We start from the raw sequence: 24,798 nt of genomic DNA on the forward strand, positions 1-24,798 counted from the left end.
ATTACGCAAAGCTCACACAGCTAGGTTTCTTTTTTGGGTGTGTGTGTGTTTTTTAATTGACACAATGCACCTCTCAGGGGAAATTATATCCACCAGATGAATGGAGCCTATCCTGCAGTCATCGGACAGCCTGAACCGGGTTCCAGTCAATTGGACTAGGAAATAAATGTGTTAAATAGAGACTTTGACGTGTTGATAAATTGTCTATACCGCCCTCTTGTGGCCAGAAGAACAAAGCACAAGTTCACCGGGCTATTTATGTTCGGAACGGTACAGTGATGCTATTCACGAATATTGTATCCTTCTTGAATGTTTATTTGTACCTGTGCTGTTTTTTTTTTTAAATTAAAATAACAGTTTTTATTGTTAGTATTTTGAAAGTTTCTTCAAGTATGTCAGTGGCCTGGCTTTATATAGCGCTTCCGTAAAGGAATACGCGTTGCGCGTGTGCCCTTTCCTTTGGTGAAGTGTACTCGGGTGTAACCTTCTCCAAAGGTTACGTATTTTTTCTTCATCAGCTGTTTTTGGAATGAGGGAAGTACTTCCGGGTCACCTCGCTCCGAGAGGTAAGCAAAGTTGCTAGGCGAAAACAAGAATCCGAAAAGGCTCTCCTCATCATGCCTGCTGCTGTAATTATGGAAGAAAGTTTTGACAAACTATTAGAGCAGTGTGAAGCGCAAGAGCTCGAGGTACATTACGAGGAATGCGCCAGTTTGTTTCATTTGCGTGCGTCTTTTCCCTGCTCATACTTTAGCTTGGAATGTTCTGCGGCTAACAGTGCTCGACTCGATGGGTCTGATAACACGAGTCACGTTAAACATTTCTGTGAAAACGTCGCTTTTCTGCTTTAGTTACATTTCGTGTGTTTCCTTCACCAGCTTGTCAGTGAGTCGTATAATTGTGGTGGGCGGATCGACATTTGTAGCATCGCTTTGGGAAGCGGCCATTAATTTTATGTTTTGGGTACGTCTCATTGATCGATTCTAGATGTATTTATGTGCATACTTGTCAAAGTCGGTGCGATAGAGTCCAGTTATAACAACCGTGTTTCCGATTCGTTTCATTTGTACTTGTAATAGTCTACTTCATGACTGATATATTATTGTTTTGTTCCAACAGGCACCAGGAGGCATTACAACCCCTCAAGTATATGCGCAACTTCTGGCACTTTATTTACTACACAATGATATGTGAGTTAATGTGTCATTAGAAAAAAAACAACACATCAGCAGATTTGTTTACTGAATTGTCCTTGTGCCTTGTACAGGAATAACGCCAGGTATCTCTGGAAGCGGATTCCACGGGCAATCAAAGTGGTAAGAATCTTGATACATTGGCACATTTCAACCCGTGTAACCAAAGAAAGTTCAATTGTGACCATTTTTGGTGGCTCCATTTATGATTTTTCTTTCTTGCACTCAGGCAAATCCTGAATTAGCAGCAATTTGGACAGTTGGCCAGCACATATGGCAACGAGATTTCCCCGGGATCTACACATCCATTGCAGCTCATCAGTGGTCCGAAAATATTCTCCCGGTAATGGAGGCCCTTCAAGGTATGTTTTGCGCTCTGACAGCAGGGCAATGTGTCAATATCACGATGCAGATGAAGGCAAGATGTTTTGAAAACATGTATGCACATGGTGAAGCTGACCTGTTTCAAAACGTATTTGGTTGGCGTGTGGGATTGTGTTCTCCTGCAGGGGGCGCTAATTGAACACTCTTTCAAGCCAGCTAGGACGGCAGCCGGAAATAAAACGGTTGTTTTTATCCAGCTTTGAACACCAACACTAGTTTAATTTCACAGCAAACATCAACTGATTTTTATTCTTATTTTTTGCATTCACATATATTTATCTATAATCTGGAAAATTGGCATCGTGTGGCAAGCGTGGACTTGTGCAAGCGTTATTAATAGCGTCTCCGTCATGTTTGCGGTGGCGCCTCGTGTTGATGTTCCAGTGGTGTGTTGAAGCTGACGTACAGTTTGTCACAAGACACTTCGTGGAACTCGCAGGATGATAATTGCAACGTGTTGACGGATGTGAAATCAAAACTTGACTTTGGAATTATGAGTAAACAAAGCTGATTTAACCCTATTTATGTTTCAATGTTAGGTTGAGGCTGTTTGTTTCTTTCTTGACAATCACGCCACGTGTTTGCCGTTCAATACCCGATGATATCGTCAAATTGACAACCCAGTAAAGAGCCGTATTTGTTTTCCATTGTAGTTGTAGACTCTTGCTGTAGTTTTGTCGTCAACTTGAATTTTCCATCGTTCACGTTTTTCGCCAACAAATATTGTTAATCGCTCATCTTTACTGGGTAAGAGGAGGAACTCTTGTTTGGCAACCGCGTTTGTTTCTCATAGAGCCATAACAAACAAACAAACTTGTGAAAGCTTGAGACACACTTGCTTGTTTGGGTTCCTTGGACAGCGGTCACATGCAGGCTGTTTATTTCACAGTGCGTCCACCATGTCCAGCTCTCACTTTAGATGCTGCGCACAGCCAACTGGGACATGTGACGCATGCCGTGATTGGGGGGGGGGGGGCATTTCTGTGAAAAGTTCCTCCAGCCAGCGAGCAAGCAGGCAGGCATGTGCACTTTGGTTGGTTGGCTCAAATGTCAGCAGCAGGAAGGGAGGTGCTATAAAAGGGACAGCCGTCAGTTGGCCAGCCAGAGTAGATCCCAAAGTCACCTAGCGGAAGGACCCCCCCCTGAGGATAAGGCAGCGTCTCGACTAAATCCTTCCGAAAACTTTTTACCCCCCTGAGGTCGCACATTAAATCGCCCTCATGGACGTCCAGAGGACCGGATCGTTGGTTCGCGCTCCGAGCCCCATGGACAGCCTGGAGAAACAACTGAGCTGCCCCATCTGCCTTGACATGTTCACCAAGCCGGTGGTCATCCTGCCCTGCCAGCACAACCTGTGCCGCAGCTGCGCCAGCGACCTCTACGACTCGCGCAACCCCTACCGCTTCTCCGGCGGCGTCTTCCGCTGCCCCACCTGCAGGTTCGAGGTGGTGCTGGACCGCCACGGCGTGCACGGGCTCCAGCGCAACCTGCTGGTGGAGAACATCATCGACATCTACAAGCAGCAGCAAGAAGTGAGTGGCCGCGGCGGCGGCGGCAATACGGAAAGCTCCCTCAAGACCAAAGAGTCCAAGGAGCCCAAATGCCAGGAGCACGAAGACGAGCGAATCAACATTTACTGCAAAACCTGCCAGACCCCGACCTGCTCCATGTGCAAAGTGTTTGGCCAGCACAAGGACTGCGAAGTGGCGCCCCTGGAGAGCGTCTTTCAGAGCCAGAAGACGGAACTGAGCAACGCCATCGACGGCCTGGTGGCCAGCAACAGCCGCCTGCAGTCTCTGCTCATCCAGATGGAAGACGCCTGCCGCGTGGTCCAGGAAAACGCCCAGCGCGCCAAGCAAGGCCTGGCCGAGCGCTTCGACCTGCTCTACGCCGTCCTGGAGGAGCGAAAGACCGTCCTCCTGGAGCAGATCGGCAAGGAGCAAGACCAGAAGGTGGCCACGCTGCGGGCGCTGTCCCAGCGTTACGGCGAGCGACTCCAAGCCAGCACCGACCTGACCGACTCGGCCGTCAGGGCCCTGGAGCAGAGCGGCGCCGCCGAGTTCCTGGTGGCGGCCAAGGGCCTCATCACGCAGACCAAAGACGCGGCCAAAGGCTCGGCGGGCGAAGAGCGCCCCGAGCCCGGTTTCGAGAAGATGGATCATTTCGCCGTGTCGACGGAGCACGTGGAAGCGCTGCTGGCCAAGATGGACTTTGGCTCCGACGACGAAGATGATTTCGACGATGCCGAGGAGGAGGAAGAGGAGGAATGATGGACAATGACGTTGTGACAAGAGTACGGCGGGCGGGGACCGGGCCATGTTAACAAAGTGGCGGGAGGGCTGCGATGGGTCGGGCTCGCGTCACTCGCCAGTACTTTCAGTGCAATATTTAACAGCAATGTGGAATACATTCACTTTCCTTTTTATACTTTTGTACTTGGAACCACTTGAATGTTGGAGAAGAGAAGATGTCAACCAAGCAATGTCAAAGATTTTATTTCAAATGTAGCTGATGCTTAGAGACATTTGCCATCGCTCACTTTGCTTGACTTACTTGGAACCCCAAATAAAGCTGCATGATACGAAATTGTGAGACGTCGTCTTTGTCGGCTCCGAGCGGCGCTAATCGCAGACCGAGTCTTTGGACGGGAGCGTCGCTTCGGGCCGCGTTTAAAAATAAAGGCGTCGCTATGCGTCGCCCGCTTTGCCTTTGCCGGTGAAAGCGGGGGGCTATTTTTAAGAGGTGATAGCTGACCCAGAATAGACGGCCGGCCAGAGAAGGACAGGCCGGGTCCTGTCACCCCCACCCCCCCCCAGCTTTGGATAAAACTCCGCTCCCCCACTCTGACATGTTTCTCAGCACGCTTCAACCCAAGTTGGGAGCGTCGAAAAGGGCGATGCGCTTGCCGCTCCTGTCATTGACCTCGGGGTCGAGAGACCGCGCTAAAAATACCAGTCTGCTCCCTGACTGGGTTTCAGAAAGCCCCTTGAGATGACCTGCTTGGCCTGCTTGCTCACTCCTCACCAGCAGTTTCATTAATAACCCTCACGTCATGTCAAGATGACCCGGTTTAAAAAAAAACAAATGTTGATGAGCTTCGCATAAGCACCGCGGTTAACGCAAAGCGCAATCAAAACTCAACAGGGAAGTTTTCTGGCCGGTAGTCTGGGGAAAAACAGCCTTGACAAATCTCGGGGCTTCTCCGCCAGCTGTCTTTCCTCATCCGTCGAGGTTATTGTGCGAGCGTGCTGTTGATACACATAAGCGAGGTTGCTCGGATACCAACAACCCCGAGCCCTTCAGCTGGCCGAGGTGAAGGTGCAGCCGACGCATTTGGGCCCCCTCGCACTTGGCTCTTATCTCCTCAAACGACGGAGGCGGCGGCGGCTTGAAGGAAGCTTTGACATTTGAGACAATCCAGCCCAGGGTCGGCCAACTGGCGGCCTGCTTGCGGCCCACGCTCAGCCCCCGGCCCCCACCCTCCATAAAAAAAGATCGGACAATGAGCTCTGAAAACCGGGAAACGATCCAAATGATTTTCCAACGCAACGAAAATATCAGCGTCAATACTTGTTTTGGTGCCAGTACGATTAAGTTATGATTTCTTTTTTTATTTTTTTTTACCCTTTCACGATGACGCCAATTTATACAAATGGGCCACGTTAGGCGTCCAACTGATGTCATGGCGTGTTCATTGTGCTTCCCAGAGGGTACGCGACAAAGGGCCTACGGGCTCGTGGCGCAGGCGTACACGTCCATAACCGCCGAAGACTTTGCCGCCTTTGTGGGCTACTCGGTGGAAGAAGCCATCAAAGGTAAGGGGGGGGACAAAATGGGGGATTCGGGCAAACCTTTTTGACTTGACCGCTTGTGTTTGCCTGAAGGTGTGGTGAGTCAGGGCTGGCAGGCGGATCCCACCACCAGGATGGTGATGCCCAAAAAGCCAGGTAGGTTTTTTTTTTGCTTCTATTTTTGAAATGGGCATCTGCTACACACACGCATGTTCAGCATCCACATTGGCGAGTCATCTCATGCATCTCATGCTAGTCGGCCTTGTCTCGATGTTGTCCTCGGTGCAGATCCTCCCCCCGTTTCGTCGGTTCCCAACGAGCAGCAGTTGGCCAGACTCACCGATTACGTGGCGTTCTTGGAGAACTGATGACCACGCCAAATATTTGTCTTTCGATTTGTGCAGACTTATCATGCTTTTGTGTTATAAAAATAAATACTTACAAACACTCTGGTGTGATTATGATCTCTTTTGACATATAACCTCAACTCCATCTGGATGATGTTTCGCTAAAGTCTTATAGACCAGGTATGCGAAATCTTAACGGATTGAAGATAAGTTGAAAATGTGGAGACATAATTTTCTTTTTATTAAATGACAGGGTTGGATATTTTGGGATAATGTTTCTTACTATTGCTACTTATGTACCTTTCTCCCATTTCTGCCAATGTGTCTTTGGAAAGTGCAATGTATAGATGGTTGCTAATGCATGTGCGACTCCTGTGGTTCTTTGGAGCCATGCATGCATGTGAGTCCGTCCATGTGTTGCGTCTTCTTGACGGTGCGCATACCAGCCAGCCAGCCAGCCAGCCGCTGCGTGAGCGTGAGAAGTTACCGGACTCCCTGCTGACCTTGGAGGATGTCCGCCAGAATTAAATTTGCTTCCTTGTGACACGTGCAGAAATAAAATTCACACCGATGACTGCAGGATGGAGAACTTGATCGGTGTGTTTTTGTATTTTCTTTTTTCAACCTGTAGGGGAAGGCTTGCGTCAAAATGGAGAACAAGAGCACACGTCCAAAAAGTTGGCACTAAAGTATTTGATTGATTGATTGACTTGCATAATTACGCCTTTTATTTTGGAGCACGAAAGCCAAGCCTGTAAAATCTGACTGCACACTGTTGCTATTTTTGCAAACGTGTGAAGAGGACGAGAAGGAAAAAGCACAGTCCGAGAATGGTGCAGGTATTTCCCACTTGTGTGCGCACACCTGTCAGCCATGAAAGAGCGCATGGCGCTATATAAAGCCAGCGAGATTGTTGACCGCTGTGCAACCTCATGCCATGCAAACATTCCAAAATGTTTCGATTGACTTAGTGAGCTGGTTCTAGTGTTGGCCAATGAGAGCCATCCAAATGCGTTTTGGTGAGTTGATGTTGACATTTGAGCAACCACGTCGTGCGTTCAGCTTTACCCTTTAAAAGTTGCAAAGTGCACTCGCTGAGATTGTTGACACTTTTTCTACATCAAAATGTGTTTTGCTCCGTTGATGTTGAGGTGAGTGCGAAGTGCTAGCTTGCTAATCGTGTGTTAGCTTGTGCAGAATCGCTCAAGTGCAACCAAAGAGTCATGCGCCAAGCCAAATGGAAATTAGAAATATTAACCAATTATTTTTTTTGCAACATTAAAACGTGTTTGACTGCAAAGGGAAATGTTAAGTGTTGGGCAACCGCGTGGGGAGTGTTAAAGCAGACATGACTTTTGGGACATTCAGTGATATTGGCGAGGTCGTCTGAAAGACAAGCCCGACTTCGGCTGCTGGGAGCTGTTTTCGTCGCTAGCCAGTAACCTGATGCACTCAAACGAAATTGACACTTTATTATGATGATTCAAATCCATCGAGGCATTCATGCTATCAATGCTGTGAGCGTTTGTTTTGAAATGGACACTTGTGTCACCACCGGGCGTCCTTGGATTTCCTCACATTTACGCAAATGTTGAAAGAAAATATAGAACAACAAAATGATCAAAATATTACATATAATATATTACATATATTATATATATATATTACAACAAATTATTGTGCAAAAATACAGAAATGAAAAAAGAAAATGAATGTTACGTCATATGGAAATATATGAATATATATATATATATTTATTATTCTGATCGAATGAGTGAGTGTCCCTTAAATAGACTGCATTTGGTGTGGTCAGCTGTTTTATAAACATGAACCTCCCTCCACTTGACAGCCCGCCATTAAATACAGTATTGTGTTGTCGAATGTTCAGCGCTAGAGGGCAGTCTTGTGCAAATATTGGTGAGTAGACTGGCACAAATCGCCTCACTCGAAGTTATGAAATGGAAATATTAAAGAGCACACTATGGGGTCCCAAAATGTATTTCATAAAGATGGACTTGTATTTTTGGAAACTGTTGTGAATTTTTGAATTAAACTGCGAATTGAGGAGTAAAAATCAACGGTTTGGATGTGATCGTTGAAGTTCATTTCGGAAAATATACAATTTTAAAATATTAAAAAACAAATTGATCCTAAAAAAATACTACAACAAGAGGGGCAAGAAAACAAAAATATGAAACAGTTCCCCAAAACAAAAATATAATGTTATAGAATCTATTACTTGTTCATAGAATGCAGTTGGCTTTAATCAGGGGGGTAAAAAAAAGATTAGTGGATGGACCAACCTCTCATTCCTTCCCTTTTCCATTTGCTACCACATTGGGGAGTTGTTTAATGTGTCGGTGGTCTCAATCCACACAGTGAAAATGTTTCCATGTGGGAAACGAGATGAGTCACCCTACCATGCGAACGTGGGAGACTCAAACGCGAGCGTAGATGAGAAAAAGATGGAGTAGAAAAAGCCAGGGAAGTCCGTGAGAGCAGGGGAAAGGGGCTCAGAGGGTCCGGTAGGAGCCAAAGAAATGCGGTCGGGATGGAGGAAGAGTACTCCAAACATTACTTTTGAGTCACTCCGTAAAGTGAGCCGTGATGAGTCGGAGTCACCGGCTGCTAGCTGGAGTCGGTGACCTCGTATGACCCCACGTGGCCCCATCCAGTTGAATCTTCAGGAACCCTAACCCACCGAAATGTGACTTTTAGCAGACTCGAATGCTTGCATTTAAGCAAATAAAAATGAATCTGTTTGATGGGCTAACACGGTGAGCCTCAATGGAACTGCTTACTGCTGCTCAATGTGAAAGTCATTTCCAGCCCCCTCAACGTTTTAACAGTGTTAGTCATCGTTAGAACGCTTTGGTGTGGGGGCGGTGGTCTGTCATTTTTTTAATTCAGCGGTCGATCCAACCGCAAGGACATGATGAGTGGAATCATCTTAAAATGATTGATATTGGCACTTTGATGTTGCTTTCTGATCAAATCGAGCGCCGTCCAATCATGTGACTTCTTTTTCTCCCGTAGGTGGACGTGCGGCCTACGAATTTCTGACAGCGGGCAGATTATTTTGCTCCAAATGTTCCGATGTCTCGCAATTCCATCGTACCACGCCCACGTCCAAGCCCAGAACATAAACGCCTTCGCGTTTCAAGGTAAGTCTGTGTTTTTCATTGCAAATTGTTTTTTTTCTTCTTGCATGCAAGCCAGAGCTGAGATGTTAATTGAATGGGGAGTAATACAGGAAATGGAGAGTTTATCGCGTTAGTATTTGAAGAATCCCAAGAGATGTAACATCTGGAAAAACTGCTCGGTTGAGAAGGGAAGGAAAAAAAAAAGGACGACACATCCGCTTGGCGGAACAAATTCCCTTTTTGAAGCGTGCATTCATTTCCCACATTTTGTATTGCTGAAAATCTTGCTCCAACTACAAGGTGTACTTTTGAAGGGTAAGTGATTTGGGCAAGATGTCAGCAATTGGAAAGGAGTTGCAGCCAATATAATTTCCCCCCCCCTCATGTGTGTCTTTGAATGATTTTAGAGGCACAAGGAAAATTTTGAACAAAAAAGCAGAAATGGAATGGTTATTAGAAAGTCTGTTTTATTTTGTGTTTGATAAGTCAGATGAAACACACATTTCCGTCAATGGAACAAAGTCAGCTGAACAAATACATTCTATCTTGATATTGCTTTGGTTTGTTTGAGACAGTAGCTCTTGTGTGCACTTCATCTACTTGCATTCTAGCACTTGCTACCATTTTGAATACAAGACTCGTGTTGACGTTTTGTGTGTGGCTATCGCTATACGACATAAGAAGCTTCGTGTAGTAATTCATGCAAATCCTGAAATGGATGGAACATCTTTTACCGCCAAAGTAAAAAAAAAAACTGCACTACGGTAAATCGGACGACTTGACTGTACAAAACAAAATGCACATCATTACCATCTGCAGAACAAACACTAAGTAGCACCAGTAGATTTAAAAAAACAAAAACAAATATCATGCGGCAAACGGTGTGTTTTTTTCATTTGTGACGAGGGAACTGAAAAAAGTGAAATGACTAGCTGAAGCTATTGGGGCGGGTGGGGTCAAGTCCATTTGTGTGGAATCCAGTGCAGCCTCCATTCGTACAGTATGACCAGTGTGGTGGATGGTTCTCCTCAAAGCGCATGGACGGACGGACGGACGGACGGGCTGTCTGGCCACGGCTGCCACGCGGCTCCTTATGTGCTTAGCGAAGCCATCCCCCCTTGCTTGAAGGGCGCTGCCGACAAATAGGCAAGGTCACGTGACGTCCGGTAAAACACTCGATTGGCCGTACTGCGGGATTTGGACCCCACATTTGAGTTGTTACCTGGTTTTCCACAAGCCTTGGCACACTGTTCATGCGTGTCGAAGCGATTCTGGTTCCCGCCGCAGCCTCCGTACCAGAAGCGCGCGCAGCTCTTGCTAGGTGCGTCGTAGTGCCACTTGAGGACAAACTTGGCGCACGTGCCCTCCTCCTTGGGGAGTTGGCAAATGTCCACGGTTGTCGAGGCCGCTGTTGAGAAGCCAAACACAATGATTGCCCGGTTACATTTGGAGACGATAAATGTCAAGCAATGGACATTTCTGAGGAGCCAACCTGGAGCTGGTTGGCGCTCCACCGCTTTGCCTACTTGTTGCTCCTGGGGTTCAGGCTCCGGCACTGTGAAAGCGCACATGCAGATTTTTCAAGCATTGAAGCAAAGTGATGGGCTAGCTATCCAAAAGTTGAGCCCGCTGACCTGTGGCTGGTTTGTCCAGTGGCGTGTTGACTGGAGCGGTGATGACCTGGCTGCTGATGATTGGCCGCTGCGCCGCTGCCTCTGTCAGTGACACAAGCGGCAATGTTCATCATCCGCAGAGCCTCGTTTAAATATTCATCATCAGTCGTGAGCAAGCGGCGTTGGGAAGTTTGACAACTGACTGGTAGTCACGACGCCTTTGTGGGTGGCGAGCACGTGGCCGTCGGCGCCGTGGCCCGTCACCACGGCGTGGTACGTCTGCCCGCTCTCCAGCTTGTCCACGGACAGCTCGGAGCCCGACACGTTGGTCTTGACGGCCAAGGCGTGGTCGCGCAGACGCGTCACCGTCACTTGGAAGTAGACAAAGTTCTTGGGGTCCGGGTTGGTCCAACGCAACTTGAAGCCGCTACGCGTCACGTTGGACACGTGAAGCTCCTCGGGGTCCATCGCTGAACGCAAACAAAAGCAAGCAAGGGACATTTCATTATTAGTGTTTTTCTCACGTTTATATTTTCCCGATCAATACTCATGTTGATGTTTAGAGTATTTTGTGATGCAATAAAATCTCATCAGTTTTTGCTTCAGTACGACCGGATCTCACCTTTGTGCTTTACTGGATGAGATTCCTGCTGCTTTTCGTGTTGTTTTGTGTGGCTCCTGTAAATGGCAAGATCATGTGGAAACCTGATGATGTTGTTAAGGAAAAAAAAAAAAAAAGAATCAACAGAACAGTAGCTTACTCGGGTTGGCGTGCCAAAGTGGTGAAAGGGTTTTTTAGGGGCTGGTCACTCTGGAACCACTTGCAGTGTTTGGACACTTCAGGGGACATGAAGAAAGCGTTTTCGACTGCAATGGAAGAAAAAAGTATTAGAAGGAACACATAACAGTAGGATAGAAGAAATCCAATTGTAGTCCACAAACTTACTGCTGATGTACTTGGGCAGCATCTGTCCAAAGGTGCGCAGGTGCTTATCGTAAAACTGCGAGACGGTGTCCAGCCTCTTGAAGAAGACGTCGGTGGGCTCGCTGGCCATGCGGGTAAGGACGCGAGCGTCGCCGGCGCTCAGCTTCTCGCCGACGCCAAAGATGACCAAGAAGTAGCCTCTGCACTTGATGTCGATGGCGACGCGTACCAGTTGCTCCTCGAGCTCCTCCACGCCGCCCGTCACAAAGAGCATCAACACCTTGCGTGGCCGCTGCAGGGGCGCCTTCTCAAAGACGTGCTCCACCGTCCAGTCCATGGCGGCCGCCAAAGAACGGCCGCCTTCCAGCTGCGGTGTCTTGTCCAGCAGGAACTTGACGATGCCCTCCGCCGACTGGTGCTCGGTCAGGCCAATGTCCACGTGGACGGGTATCTTGGTGTGGTTGTGGATGAACTGGTAGGGCGCCTGCTGGAGAACGGCCACTCTGGCGTGGTGAGGGGACGTCTCGGGGCTAGAGGACACCTGCAGGTGCTCCACCATGTGCGCGATGTAGCGTTTGATCTCGGTGAAGACGGCGGGGTACGTGCTTTCCGAGCTGTCCACCACGAAGCTCATGTCGATATCCACGTCGGTGGTGAAAGACCTTCTGTCTCGACCGGGCGAGGGCGGGATGTAGTCGCACATTTGGTCAGGGGCGCAGATGTCTGCAAAAGAGCAAAGCCCGCTCTCTGCATCTGTGCTTCTCAAAACGTGTTTTCTGTCTAGCTCCACTTCCAGAATTATAGACATAACATTTCTAAGATTCTTCTCCTTTTGGCTGTTCCTGGTAGGAGTCGCCACTGTCTTTAGTTAAATATTCTTACCGAAACAAAGATGGCAGTTCATGACTTTTGTCATGACAGAATTAAACTGGGCACTTCCTGGATTGGGCATGACGATGACCTGGGCCAGAGCTGTGTTGTTCACCTTGTGGGGCAAAATGACAGCATATGATTAAAAAATGGGACTCCGATTGGTTAGTCGGGCTCGGAGACATCCCGAGCAAAGACAATCCCAAAGCAGGGCAAAAGTGTCGCCGTATGGCACCGCATCAGCATTACCTGCAAGGCTCTGGTGAGCGCCCTGTCGTCACTCTTGACCAAGAACAAGGTGGCGATGCCGGCGTCGTGGAGGCGCAGCGCGGCGTTGGTGACGGCCTGGGCGTTGGCCACCGAGCCGCCCACAAAGAAGACGGCCACCTTCCTGACCAGGAAGCCGCTGCGCACTCTCTTGAAGGTGTTGTGCGCCACGAAGCTCATAGCTGTCTCCAGGCTGCGCCGCTTGTTGGTCTGCAGTGTCTGCAGGCCCTCCACGTGGCGCAGCAGCGCCCGCTTCTTCAGCGCGTCGCTGAAGCGCACCTCGGTAGTCACCTCGCTGTTGTAGAGCGCCAGGGCCACGCGGGCACCTCGCGGACAGTTGCTCTCCGACACGGTGATGCCGTTGACCAGCCGCAGCACGGCGTCGCGCATGCCGTTGAAGGCCGGCCGCCCCACGTCGTTGGAGGCGTCCAGCACGAAGGCCAACTCCGTCGGGTACAGGGGGCACTCCAGCTTGCCTGGGGAAGCCCACCGACACGTTCAGTTTTTCGTCCACCATGGCTAAAAATGGAAACGGCGGCGTTTGCTCCTTACCGTAGCAGCAGGCTGTTGACGAAAGGGACAAAAAATGAGAGCGGTGTACATAAGAGAGCATCAATTGTTCAGAAGAGACTTAAAAGGGACAAATTATGGAGCCTGCCCATTTGAAAGGATCCCATTTTGTTTTGGAGTTTGACTTCATACATTTTCTCACTGTTGTAGTAATTCAAATTCAATATTTGGGCCGTGTGTTGTGTGCCTGAGACTTACGACAATTGTCTCTGATCTTCTTGACGAGGTCGCATTGCTAATGAGTAAAAAGAAACAAGAAACACGTGACCTCACTCTGGAGCTCTGTTTAAAGTAAGCAGGATGATGATGGTGTAAAGTACGCCAAACGTACCACAACTCCCGGTCCTCTCGGCCCCTTCAGACCCTAAAGCGCCAAAAGCACAAATGGTGATGCTAAAGTCTGGACAAGATCAATATTGCCGGATGAGGTGCGAGTGAAGGACGTTGCTTACGTAAGGCCCCGGATAGCCGACCTCTCCCTTCTGCCCGCCCGTTCCGGCATTTCCGGAAACGCCCTGCCGGAAAAGAAATGTCATTGCGGTTTCCGTTTCGGATTCACATGGACAGATAAACATGAGAATTGAGAAAAACAAGTGAACGCATAAAACCAAGCGCCTAGTTTACCCTCTGCCCAAGATTTCCTCGAGGACCAGGTGCACCCTTGGTTCCTGCGTTACCAGCTTCTCCCTGCACGGTTGGAAAAAGAAGCAGGAGTGGTTAAGTTAAAGTTATTTGCCAGTGAGATTGTGAGATCAGTTAAACACCTAGTTGGCAAATAATGCCAAACTGAAAATAGTCTCTTCCTCACCTTTGGCCCCGGGAACCCTGGGAAGCCTTCATCACCCTAGAGATGAAAATCAATCGGTTAGGGTGACGTCCCATGACGTGTACGTATATTTCAAAACGATCCCAGCATGAAGTAAAATCTGAGCATATGTTAGCAGTACAAACAACGAGAAGACAAAATGGACTTGCCCTTCTTCCTTTGGGCCCCGAGATGCCGAATCCATCCCTGCCATCTTCTCCCTTGGAGAAAAACACAACACGTCCGTTTGAGCTGCCCGCCATCTTTCATCAGCATTACAAATACGAGATCAAAGATGTCTTACAGACTCTCCGCGGAGTCCCAACGGTCCGATGCCGCCTTTAATTCCTGGATCTCCGGGCTCTCCCTACACGACCCCAGACAAAACAGGATGTACAGACAAAAAAAATATAGGTTAGACATCTCTCTTCGGTACGTATTGAAAAATGTGATCAGGCTGTTTTCTTTGGTTCCATCTGTGGACGTTGCTGTTTTCCTCCAATTTATTACACATGTGCCAAGTAACATGAGAGAGAAAATAAGCGAGGCTCAGGCCTCGCGTGTTTAGAAATTAAACAAGGCTGTCGCGGAAGGAACACAAAGGCCCGCCAACATTAGTTCCAGTGTGTACCTTGCGACCGACTGGTCCTCTTCTTCCCTTTTCTCCCGAAGCACCTGGGCTTCCCCCGGGACCCTGCAAAGGAACAGCACTAGATTCTAGATTCTTTTCTCAGAATTCCACACACAGCATCCTAAAATGTGTGTGTGTGAATGCACAGGCTAAGTCGAGATTTGATTTTTGTAAGGCTGACTCACTCTGGGTCCAGGATTTCCATCTTCTCCTCTGGGTCCTGGTGCACCGTTTGGTCCAGCCGGACCCTAGTCGAGAAGACACAAAAAGGCAATTGTGGTGATGGGACATTATGTCATGTGAATCAGCGCCTCAAATGATCATTTCAAAACAAAATAATTGACGTCCCTTTCAGTTTTTAAAATGGCGCCTTGAGAAGGAGCAGAAGCGTCCCCCCCCCAATTTTGTGTTGATTGATTCAACTGGTGCCAGGGGCTTTCCAAAAAGCACTAGTGAGGGAATTCGCCCAAAGTGGCTGCAAAATGTCTGACTTCCTGTTCAGTTTATGGCCTCATTCTAAACATTTGTAAAGAGGACTTACTCTTGATCCTCCGATTCCAGGTTCCCCCCTCAGACCGTCAACTCCAGGTGGTCCCGACTTCCCCTTTTTAGGCAACAGCAGCATTTTAGAATCAGGTGACATTACCCGTGTCGTTTCACGACAAAAAAAAGGAAAACACTTACAGCTTGTCCCGGCGCGCCTCGTCTCCCATCCGCTCCCTAATGAAAACATGGGGATATTAAATACAAAATGGCCACATGGCAAAAGCAATCCGTGGTTGAAACCGTTACCCTTCTTCCTGGTTCTCCAGCTGCTCCCTTGTTTCCGTCCTCACCGGGCTCGCCCTAATGGTCAACAACAAAGTCAAGATGTCCTACAGACGGTACGGATCAAATACATTCCAAACTAATGACAGCACGTTTATGTAGCAACGCAAGTGGGAAAGTGTACTGACAATTTTTACCCATGTGCTTATACTGAATTACATTATTTAATACATTTGAATATACTGTATGCTATGCTAGTACGGCATTACCGCTGGTCCCGCATCACCAGGGTCTCCTTTTGGTCCAGCTCTGTTATTATCCACTCCACTTGTACCCTATTAAGACAAAAATATCCAAATCAATAGCCAGAAGAAACCTTATTTGAATGGTTTCAATCAGGAAATGTCGACGAAACTCACAGGGTCTCCTCTGATTCCCATTCCGCCTTTGTCTCCCGCTTGGCCTTTGATGCCTTTAGGACCCTTGAAGGTTCAAACACATCAAGTCAGCTGAGAAAATATTGCCTGGGTAATGATAAGCCGAAGAAAAATTCCATGACTCACTCTACTGCCAGAATGTCCTCTGTCTCCCGAGGGCCCAGCCACTCCACTTTTGCCCTATAAAGACCCCGGCAGTTGCAAATTTATTCAAGTCTATCCATAAGAAAAAAAAATGGTTACGTTTTAGGACATCATTACCTCTTCACCATTAATTCCATCCAGGCCAATTTCTCCGGATTCGCCCTGCAACAGGTTAGCATTTGTTTAACATTTTACAAATCGGTGAGTCTCACAATATGAATTTGAAAAGGAAAGGAAATCACCTTTTCTCCAGAATATCCTCGAGAACCCTGTGGAGAGTGTCGGAAATGATAGTTAGCCAAAAGCCGTTTTTTAGTACATAGGGCCCTTGGAGACCAGGCTGACAATTGTCAGCGAAAGGCCACAAAACAGCATGTAGGCCGAAACGTAATGATGATAAAGCCATTTCCTAATCCACTATACATATGTCCAAGTGATCATTCCCCTCACCTTGAAACCTCTCTGCCCAGGACATCCCTGGAAGCCCTGAGTTCCATTCACACCAGGAGGACCTCGCTCTCCCTGTATTTGCCACAAAAATGTTAACACGTGACAATAAAGAAATCAAAGAATTCATAAGAACCAAATGACTGCAAACAAATGCAGTTTACAAGTCTAGTGAGGGTTCGGTCGGTCAGCAAAGGACCACGGATAAGCTTACCGGTCCGCCCTCATCACCAGGATGTCCTTGGCTTCCTCCGCCACCCGGACGACCCTAAAACAACAAGACTAAATGATCAGATTTCTTATTTCCTCTTTGAAGATGTTCTGATCTTGGCTTTTGACCCATACCTTAGGGCCTGAAACTCCGATGGAGCCTCGGTCTCCCCTCGTGCCTGTACATTTGCACGGCACTCCACAGCACTCCTTCTCTGCAATATTGTCCTACGTAACAGTAAAGAAAGTTCATGTTAGTTCATTTACAGTATTTTGTATTGTTCTGTATATTGACAGTGTCCTCATACCAGTTCCTCCATTAGCTCGTAGTCCAAGTCCAAGATGTTAAGTCGTAGGGGTCTGGTGTACCTAAAGCCACGGCCAAATTCCAACAACGCAGCGTCTTCAAACCTGGGAACGCGTTCCAGGCCGACCAGAATCAAACTGTTGACTCCTGATTGGGATTGCAAAAAAAGTTTTCAAAAATGATCCTTTCACATCATCTAAACGCATTTAAACTCATCCTATGGCAGGTCTGTGTGTTAGTATCAAAGCGTAAGCAGTGGGTGTGTTCATTTTGGAAGGGTAGTAGTCACCTGATTGGCGGAGCTCTTCAATTCGCCTTTTCATTTCAGGATAGGGTGCATCGATACCATCAGTCAGATGAATAACAACCTAGAATAAAAAGATTACGCTCACTTATCATCGCGTCAAGGAGTCGAACGTCTGTAGGCGGACATCCTGTCCATGAACAAATCAGTTTATGAACAAGACTTCAATTCACAAACTCAGTTTACGCTGTATTTTTGGGAATGGATCTGGAACGGAATCGTTGCATCTTTCATTACGTAAAAGGAAAAAAATGGCAGAGTCTCTGAAGGAATGAAATTTGTGAACAAAGTTTGACTGTACTTAGAATGACCAAGGCACGTGTGTGTGTCTCGTGAACCCACCTTGACGGCATCATCTTGTCGGTTTCGGAATCTGTCAGTGTAAGCCGAGATGGTCTTGCCACTGAGAACAAAGGGGCCACGATTGGCAAGGCCTCTAAAGGCCTCCAATAGCTTGTTGGGATTGTCGGAGAAGTCCACCTGGACGGGCTGCCCGGTGGAGTCGATGGCGAGCATGCCAATTTGAATGGAGGGAATTTGCCCCGACGAGCAACTGGTGGTCGACATTTTGGCGATCCTCTGTAGAATGGCGCCCATTTTGCTCAGAAGATTGGTTTGGGCACTGAAGATATTCTGGGCAGAAACGTCGAAGCCCACCAACACCTCGAGGTTGCAGGCTTGTAAAAGAGAACCATTTTTAAAACTGGTTTTACCGAGTGGCGGACAACTTATTGAGCTATTCAACGACCATAATCGTGACGAAACAATGCCATAACATTTCTTACCTCTGGGAGCTTCTTGTACACCAACGCACAGCTTGCCCTTCACTTCGTCATCTAACGTGCCCAGGATTTGCTCATTGAGTTCGGAGAGCTCCTGATAGGTTCTGGCTCTGGCCACAGTGGAGGAGTCACTGGCCAGTGTCTCTAGCTCATTCTCCATGTCCCCCACTCCAACAGCAAAGATTCGCACACCGCTCTTCTTTAAGCCAAGTGCAGCTGATTTGGCGTCATCAGACGACGGCCCTCCTTGGATGAGCATGAGGATCTGAGGAGTGCCTTGATCTTTTCTGCTGCCCTTCGGTTTGGAAAAGTGAACATTTTGAATGTGTCGAATGGCTGCCCCCGTGTTGCTTCTACGTCCCCCTTTATAATCTGCGCTCTCTATGGCACTAATAATGTCTGGTTTGTTATTGTGGGTGTTAAGGTAGAAGACATCCGACACGTCGGTCCCATAATGCGCCAGTCCAATCCGCAGGTTGTCTCGGTCAGCGTAGAACAGGTCAACGAGTTCGGCGACAAACGCCATCACTTTATTGAAATTTTCTTTGCCCAGGTTTATGGAGCCGTCCACCAAAAACACGATATCAGCCTTCTTAGAATCTGGTAGTCCTTGTGCTGGGAAGAATTAGAGAAGGAAGAATGTGTCATTAGTTATTGTAGCAGCTCTAACTTAGACTGGTCACAGTCATTTCCGTGACACTCACTGGGAATCTCATCTGGGGTGGGGTCAACAGGGAGGGTCCCCTTCAGTCTGGCAACAAGTCTGTCGTTGATTTCCGGCAGGCCAGGGAACGTACGAACCTGAAGGACATCTTCTGATGACTTAGCAATTTGGGCAAGTTGCCTTGTGTCTGCCCCACTTGCTCCGATACCAATACAGTTGACTTTGGATCCCTTTAGCAAAGGTCCATAGAGAGAGACATCTTGTGGGGAACGTCCTCCTGTGAGAACCACAAGATGCTGGGAGGCTTCCACTGGACGAACACCGGCAGAGGGCTTTAACTCATTCTGTATGACATATTCAATAGCATCAGCCAGGTTGGAAGAGCGACCGCCCATTTGACGTAGTTTTCTGACGGCCGTGATAACGTCTGGCTTGGCGCCATGTGAATTGAGCGAGAACTCTGGTTTGACTCTGTCGGCGTACTGGACAAGGCCCACACGCACTTGGTCGGGTCGCACGTCAAGTTGTTTGACGAGGTTCAATATGAAGTCACGAATGTGAGCGATACCCGTGACGCCTGTGTTGTCTGAGCCGTCAATGAGGAAAATGATGTCCTTTCGCCCAACATCTAACACATCTGGAAAGAGGAATAGAACAAGCATTCTTAGTTACTTGTGGACGCAAAGTTCATTAAACATTAACATCTTACCAAAGACCTCATCCGGAGGGCGATAGCTTCCGATGATATCAGGCGCAGACATGGTTTGGACTGAAGTAATGAGCCGCTGCTCAATGGCCGGAAGCTGCTGGAAACTTTCAACTGTGTATGCAAGTTCAGGCTTCAGGGAAATTTTCCTCAGCTCATCAATGTCTGAATTCCTTGAACCAATGGCAATAGGTGCAACATGGCTTCTCTTAAGTTGGTCCGCTGGAGCTGTAACATCATCTGCAGAGGGTCCACCGGTAACTACAATCAAAAACTGAGGTACTCCGTCTTCCAAGCGGCTTCCCGCGGACCTCTGGTAGATGTTTCGGGAGACCCACTCAAGAGCTTGACCTGTGTTCAAGCGGCTTCCTCCTCTGCTTCGAAGTTGCGTCACAGCCTGCCGTACTTCGTTTTTGGTGGAATATTCATTTAGGGGAAATTCTACCTTTGTGTCGTCGCTATACTGTACAACTGAAATTCTGACTTTATCTACTCCAACATCCAACTTCTCCACAACTCTTTTGATCATTTCACGAATGGAAGGGAAGTCATTTCGTGCTGTACTTGAACCGTCGATGAGAAACACAACATCCCTCTTTTCTTCACCTGTGCTTGGTACAATTTCTGGACAAAAGGAATTCAAGAAACCAAGGTATAATTGGCAATACTTTTTGGAACAAGCTAAATAACGATATACAGTTGACCTCCGCATACTTGTGGTTTGACACCCGCAGATTTGTCTATTGACGAAATTTTTAAAAATCCAATCTTCTAAAATTGCATTTTATATCAAGAAATCTAGTGGGTAATGCTTATCAGCCTTTCTTAAAGATTTGTTTGGCTTTGGAAAAAAACACCCATCAATTACACGCTGGCTTTCACTGTTTGAGAGCTAGCCCAGCTTTTATAATAGCGAATAGTGGTGGTCCACTGTATAACAACACAGCATGACAATCAATTTCATAAGAGTGCAGCAAAATATGTAACTACCTTCAATGACAGGGAATTGTGGGACGATCCTGGCGATGTCATCATCGGATAACTCCGTAAGCCTATTGATTACGTTTTGTTGGACTGTATCCAAGCTTGGGAGATCATCTACAACGAAAGCAAAGTTGGGCGCAAAGGACACGATTCGCAAGTCTTTAGGGTTCACGTCTCTGGTTCCAATGCTGAAAGGAATGACCCTCGATCGCTTGAGGGTGGTTGCCGGACGATTGATGTCATCTGTTGGTGACCCACTGGAGACAACAACCAAAAACTGTGGTACACCTTCTTGTTTCCTGCTACCTCGTGCAGCTGTCAGCATATCATCACTGACAAACTGCAAAGCCTGACCCAGGTTGCGCTGTCTTCCTCCCCGCTGCCTTAATCCCCTGACAGTATTCAAGACTTCTTCTTTGGTTGTATGTGTGTTCAGATACATGTCGGGATGTGCGTAATCGCCAAACTGAACCACGCCGATTCGGATCTTATTTTCGCCCACGTTCAGATTCTCAACAACCCTACGTATGAACTCCTGAATGATAGGGAAATCTCTTCCAACGCCGTCAGATCCGTCGACGAGGAAGATGATGTCTCTCCAGGGGCCTTGTGACTCGGCTAAGGAAAGAGAAAATGGGAATTGAGTTAGTTTTTAGCGAGTGAGAGTTATAGGTTCAAGTCATTGGAAAAATGCTTACAATGTGCCTGCACATGGAATAAGATAAAAACAACAAACTCATATTTCAACAGTCCGAGACTCAGAAATCTTTGGGAAGATACAAGCAGGGTAAACTTTAACCTAAACTAAAAGGAAAGTTATGGGGAGGGGAATGTTTTGAATATCAAAGATTTTCTTCCAGATTTCATTCAAAAAATGTATATTCTATTGTTCTGTGTTTGATTTCATTTATTTACGGGATACTCGTCCTATAAAAGAACTGCAGTGGGGTGGCTTGTTTGGGATGAGGACCTTGCTTACCAGTTACTGATGGTCTCATGGACACAGTACTTAACAACCTGTTCATTACAGAAGGGAGGTCAGTGAATTCAGGCACCAATAGTGCATATCGGGGGTCGGGGGCTATCTTCTGCAGCTCTCCGCTATCGGAGCTCCTGCTCCCGATGGCAAAGATCAGCACTCCCAGCTGTTTGAGAGCAGAAGCTGGCGCATCCACGCTGTCAAGAGACCTTCCGCCGCTCAGCAGGATTAGGACCTGCGGGACGCCTTGGAGGCGTCTGCTGCCGGCAGAGGCTGTGAAGACATTGTCCCTCAAGTACTGGAGAGCTGCCCCGGTGTTGAGGGGTCTTCCGCCTCTGTGCCTCAGTCCTCTGACAATGTCAAGGATCTCGCCCTTTGTGGTGTATGTGTTCAGATAGAACTGGACAGCCGCATCTCTGCTGTACTGAACTAGGGAGACGCGATCTTTGTCGTCATCCAAACTCAGTGTCTCTACCACTCTTTGGACAAAGTCCCTCATAGCTGGGAATGAGTTTCTTGTGGCCTCAGAGCCGTCCAACAAGAAAACCACATCCCTTCCTCCCGGTCTCTCCGCTGCGGTGAACAAAACATAAGACGTATTAGGGTTACCCCAAAGTCTAGCACCCACCCGCAGGTTGATTGGGCATTGGTCATCTCTTTGCGCATTGGAATAAAAGTCAACTTGTCATGTGTTCTCTGGCTTACCAGTCACTGTTGGTGTCATGGGCGTGTCTCTGAGTACCCTGTTTATTACCGAGGAGAGCTGGTCTTGGACACTGGGGAGGTCAGTGAGCTCAGACACTGCTAGAGCATGACTAGGGTCATGGGCTATCTTTTGCAGCTCGCTGCTGTCAGAGTTCTGTGTTCCAATGCTGATGGTAAAGACGCCCTGCTGTTTGAGAGCAGAGGCTGGCGCAGCAACGCTGTCAAAAGAGCGGCCGCCATTTAGCAGGATCAAGATCTGCGGAACACCTTGCGAGCGCCTGCTGCCCGAGGAGTTTGTAAAGATGTTGTCCCTGACATATTGGAGGGCGGCCCCAGTGTTGAGGGGTCTGCCTCCTCTGTGTCTGAGTCCTCTGAGCGCATTCACAACATCTTCTCTCGCGGTGTAAGTGTTCAGATAGAAACTGGTCTCTGGATCTCTGCCGTACTGGACCACAGAGACGCGGTCTTTGTTTACGCCCACATTGAGTTTATCAACCACTTGCTCAACAAAATTGCGCATGGCCGGGAAGCCGTTCCTTGTTCCGTCAGAACCGTCCAGAAGGAAGACAACATCCTTTTTGGCTTCAGCTGAGAAAAGACGAGAGGACAAATGATAGAGAACCTTTGCAAAACGCTAGCTAGCCGACAACCCTTATGGGGGGGCGGACGGTCGGTCGGTCAGTCGGACGAACGGACACTGCTGCCTGGCACCCACACCCAGTGAGTGTGCAAGCAGTGCTTGTACACGTACCAATGACTGATGGCGTTTCTGGGGTGACGTCAATCACCACAGCCTCCACAGAGGACTGAAGCTGTTGTTGGACACTGGGGAGGTCAGTGAATTCAGCCACCGATAGCGCATATCGGGGGTCGTGAGCTATCTTCTGCAGCTCTCCGCTATCGGAGCTTCTGCTTCCGATGGCAAAGATCAGCACTCCAAGCTGTTTGAGAGCAGAAGCTGGCACATCCACGCTGTCAAGAGACCTTCCGCCGCTCAGCAGGATTAGGACCTGCGGGACGCCTTGGAGGCGTCTGCTGCCGGCAGAGGCTGTGAAGACATTGTCCCTCAAGTACTGGAGAGCTGCCCCGGTGTTGAGGGGTCTTCCGCCTCTGTGCCTCAGTCCTCTGACAATGTCAAGGATCTCGCCCTTTGTGGTGTATGTGTTCAGATAGAACTGGACAGCCGCATCTCTGCTGTACTGAACTAGGGAGACGCGATCTTTGTCGTCATCCAAACTCAGTGTCTCTACGACTCTTTGGACAAAGTCCCTCATAGCTGGGAATGAGTGTCTTGTGGCCTCAGACCCGTCCAACAAGAAAACCACATCCCTTCCTCCCGGTCTCTCCGCTGCGGTGAACAAAAGACGTATTAGCGTTACCCCAAAGTCTAGCACCCACCCGCAGGTTGATTGGGCATTGGTCATCTCTTTACGCATTGGAATAAGAGTCAACTTGTCATGTGTTCTCTGGCTTACCGGTCACTGTTGGTGTCATGGGCGTGTCTCTGAGTACCCTGTTTATTACCGAGGAGAGCTGGTCTTGGACACTGGGGAGGTCAGTGAGCTCAGACACTGCTAGAGCATGACTAGGGTCATGGGCTATCTTTTGCAGCTCGCTGCTGTCAGAGTTCTGTGTTCCAATGCTGATGGTAAAGACGCCCTGCTGTTTGAGAGCAGAGGCTGGCGCAGCAACGCTGTCAAAAGACCGGCCGCTATTTAACAGGATCAAGATCTGCGGAACACCTTGCGAGCGCCTGCTCCCTGAGGAGTTTGTAAAGATGTTGTCCCTGACATATTGGAGGGCGGCCCCAGTGTTGAGGGGTCTGCCTCCTCTGTGTCTGAGTCCTCTGAGCGCATTCACAACATCTTCTCTCGCGGTGTACGTCTTCAGATAGAAACTGGTCTCCGGATCTCTGCCGTACTGGACCACAGAGACACGGTCCTTGTTTACGCCCACATTGAGTTTCTCCACCACTTGCTGAACAAAATTGCGCATGGCCGGGAAGCCGTTCCTTGTTCCGTCAGAACTGTCCAGAAGGAAGACAACATCCTTTTTGGCTTCAGCTGAGAAAAGATGGGAGGACAAATGATAAAGAGAACCTTCGCAAAACGCTAGTTAGCCAACAACCCTAATGAAGGACGGACGGTCGGTCGAACGGACGGATACTGCTGCCTGGGACCCACACCCAGTGAGCGCTAGCAGTGCTTGTACACATACCAATGACTGATGGCGTTTCTGGGGTGACGTCAATCACCACAGCCTCCACGGAGGACTGAAGCTGTTGTTGGACACTGGGGAGGTCAGTGAAATCAGCCACCGATAGTGCATATCGGGGGTCGTGGGCTATCTTCTGCAGCTCTCCGCTATCGGATCTCCTGCTTCCGATGGCAAAGATCAGCACTCCCAGCTGTTTGAGAGCAGAAGCTGGTGCATCCACGCTGTCAAGAGACCTTCCGCCGCTCAGCAGGATTAGGACCTGCGGGACGCCTTGGAGGCGTCTGCTGCCGGCAGAGGCTGTGAAGACATTGTCCCTCAAGTACTGGAGAGCTGCTCCGGTGTTGAGGGGTCTTCCGCCTCTGTGCCTCAGTCCTCTGACTATGTCAAGGATCTCGCCCTTTGTGGTGTATGTGTTCAGATAGAACTGGACAGCCGCATCTCCGCTGTACTGAACCAGGGAGACGCGATCTTTGTCGTCATCCAAACTCAGTGTCTCTACGACTCTTTGTACAAAGTCCCTCATAGCTGGGAATGAGTTTCTCGTGGCCTCAGAGCCGTCCAACAAGAAAACCACATCCCTTCCTCCCGGTCTCTCCGCTGCGGTG

At 48.4% G+C, this 24,798-nt stretch overlaps 5 protein-coding genes across 13 annotated transcripts in view; 3 read left to right on the top strand and 2 right to left on the bottom strand.

Moving 5' to 3' along the window:
- The first annotated feature begins 510 nt into the window (after positions 1–510).
- Positions 511–5,815, top strand: cops8 (COP9 signalosome subunit 8). Of its 2 annotated transcripts, none has more exons than XM_061287539.1 (7): positions 511–566; positions 1,120–1,190; positions 1,268–1,316; positions 1,423–1,555; positions 5,285–5,392; positions 5,462–5,524; positions 5,657–5,815. In XM_061287539.1, coding segments are annotated over exons 2-7 (435 nt in total). In that variant the 5' UTR covers positions 511–566; positions 1,120–1,188; the 3' UTR covers positions 5,737–5,815. The 2 variants fall into 2 exon arrangements, with proteins under 2 accessions (XP_061143523.1, XP_061143522.1); XM_061287538.1 differs by having other exon boundaries at positions 533–689.
- trim63b (tripartite motif containing 63b) lies at positions 2,584–4,163 on the top strand. Its single transcript, XM_061287529.1, has one exon. The coding sequence runs from the start codon at positions 2,798–2,800 to the stop codon at positions 3,845–3,847; it is 1,050 nt and encodes a 349-aa protein (XP_061143513.1). The 5' UTR covers positions 2,584–2,797; the 3' UTR covers positions 3,848–4,163.
- A 538-nt stretch (positions 5,816–6,353) lies between the features above and the next one.
- The window catches only part of mlphb (melanophilin b), a 55,889-nt gene continuing 37,444 nt past the window's right edge, over positions 6,354–24,798 (top strand). Inside the window, exons 1-2 of one of the 3 annotated variants that reach the window (XM_061287519.1) lie at positions 6,354–6,554; positions 8,752–8,879. The gene's annotated coding sequence lies outside the window, so the exon portion shown is untranslated. Of the gene's footprint in view, positions 6,555–6,624; positions 6,735–8,751; positions 8,880–24,798 lie in introns of those variants that run through there. The other 2 variants (XM_061287520.1, XM_061287521.1) reach the window with 2 other exon arrangements.
- Positions 9,306–13,226, bottom strand: LOC133160003 (collagen alpha-3(VI) chain-like). The gene is made up of 11 exons (XM_061287512.1): positions 13,086–13,226; positions 12,516–13,009; positions 12,279–12,381; positions 11,418–12,119; positions 11,233–11,338; positions 11,094–11,149; positions 10,675–10,941; positions 10,493–10,573; positions 10,351–10,413; positions 10,081–10,266; positions 9,306–9,990 (listed from the first exon to the last, which is right to left on the bottom strand). Exons 1-11 carry the CDS (start codon positions 13,144–13,146, stop codon positions 9,950–9,952), a joined length of 2,160 nt encoding a protein of 719 aa, XP_061143496.1. The 5' UTR covers positions 13,147–13,226; the 3' UTR covers positions 9,306–9,949.
- Positions 13,230–24,798, bottom strand: part of col6a3 (collagen, type VI, alpha 3) — a 33,443-nt gene continuing 21,874 nt past the window's right edge. For all 6 annotated transcript variants that reach the window (XM_061287484.1, XM_061287482.1, XM_061287483.1 and 3 more), the window contains 32 exons: positions 24,194–24,790; positions 23,452–24,039; positions 22,728–23,324; positions 21,977–22,564; positions 21,272–21,844; positions 20,299–20,910; positions 19,312–19,932; positions 18,643–19,239; positions 17,942–18,553; positions 17,499–17,833; positions 17,142–17,220; positions 16,854–16,999; positions 16,681–16,773; positions 16,550–16,603; positions 16,339–16,410; positions 16,131–16,157; positions 16,006–16,050; positions 15,871–15,924; positions 15,727–15,789; positions 15,577–15,642; positions 15,332–15,385; positions 15,224–15,259; positions 15,081–15,143; positions 14,725–14,787; positions 14,540–14,602; positions 14,213–14,275; positions 14,079–14,129; positions 13,912–13,947; positions 13,728–13,790; positions 13,556–13,618; positions 13,435–13,467; positions 13,230–13,338 (listed from right to left, as the gene is read on the bottom strand). In XM_061287484.1, coding sequence (XP_061143468.1) covers positions 13,264–13,338; positions 13,435–13,467; positions 13,556–13,618; positions 13,728–13,790; positions 13,912–13,947; positions 14,079–14,129; positions 14,213–14,275; positions 14,540–14,602; positions 14,725–14,787; positions 15,081–15,143; positions 15,224–15,259; positions 15,332–15,385; positions 15,577–15,642; positions 15,727–15,789; positions 15,871–15,924; positions 16,006–16,050; positions 16,131–16,157; positions 16,339–16,410; positions 16,550–16,603; positions 16,681–16,773; positions 16,854–16,999; positions 17,142–17,220; positions 17,499–17,833; positions 17,942–18,553; positions 18,643–19,239; positions 19,312–19,932; positions 20,299–20,910; positions 21,272–21,844; positions 21,977–22,564; positions 22,728–23,324; positions 23,452–24,039; positions 24,194–24,790 — 7,082 coding nt within the window. In that variant the 3' untranslated portion in view covers positions 13,230–13,263. The remainder of the gene's footprint in view (positions 13,339–13,434; positions 13,468–13,555; positions 13,619–13,727; positions 13,791–13,911; positions 13,948–14,078; positions 14,130–14,212; positions 14,276–14,539; positions 14,603–14,724; positions 14,788–15,080; positions 15,144–15,223; positions 15,260–15,331; positions 15,386–15,576; positions 15,643–15,726; positions 15,790–15,870; positions 15,925–16,005; positions 16,051–16,130; positions 16,158–16,338; positions 16,411–16,549; positions 16,604–16,680; positions 16,774–16,853; positions 17,000–17,141; positions 17,221–17,498; positions 17,834–17,941; positions 18,554–18,642; positions 19,240–19,311; positions 19,933–20,298; positions 20,911–21,271; positions 21,845–21,976; positions 22,565–22,727; positions 23,325–23,451; positions 24,040–24,193; positions 24,791–24,798) is intronic.

This window comes from Syngnathus typhle, linkage group LG9 (assembly GCF_033458585.1).
Source record: "Syngnathus typhle isolate RoL2023-S1 ecotype Sweden linkage group LG9, RoL_Styp_1.0, whole genome shotgun sequence".
NCBI lineage: Eukaryota > Metazoa > Chordata > Actinopteri > Syngnathiformes > Syngnathidae > Syngnathus > Syngnathus typhle.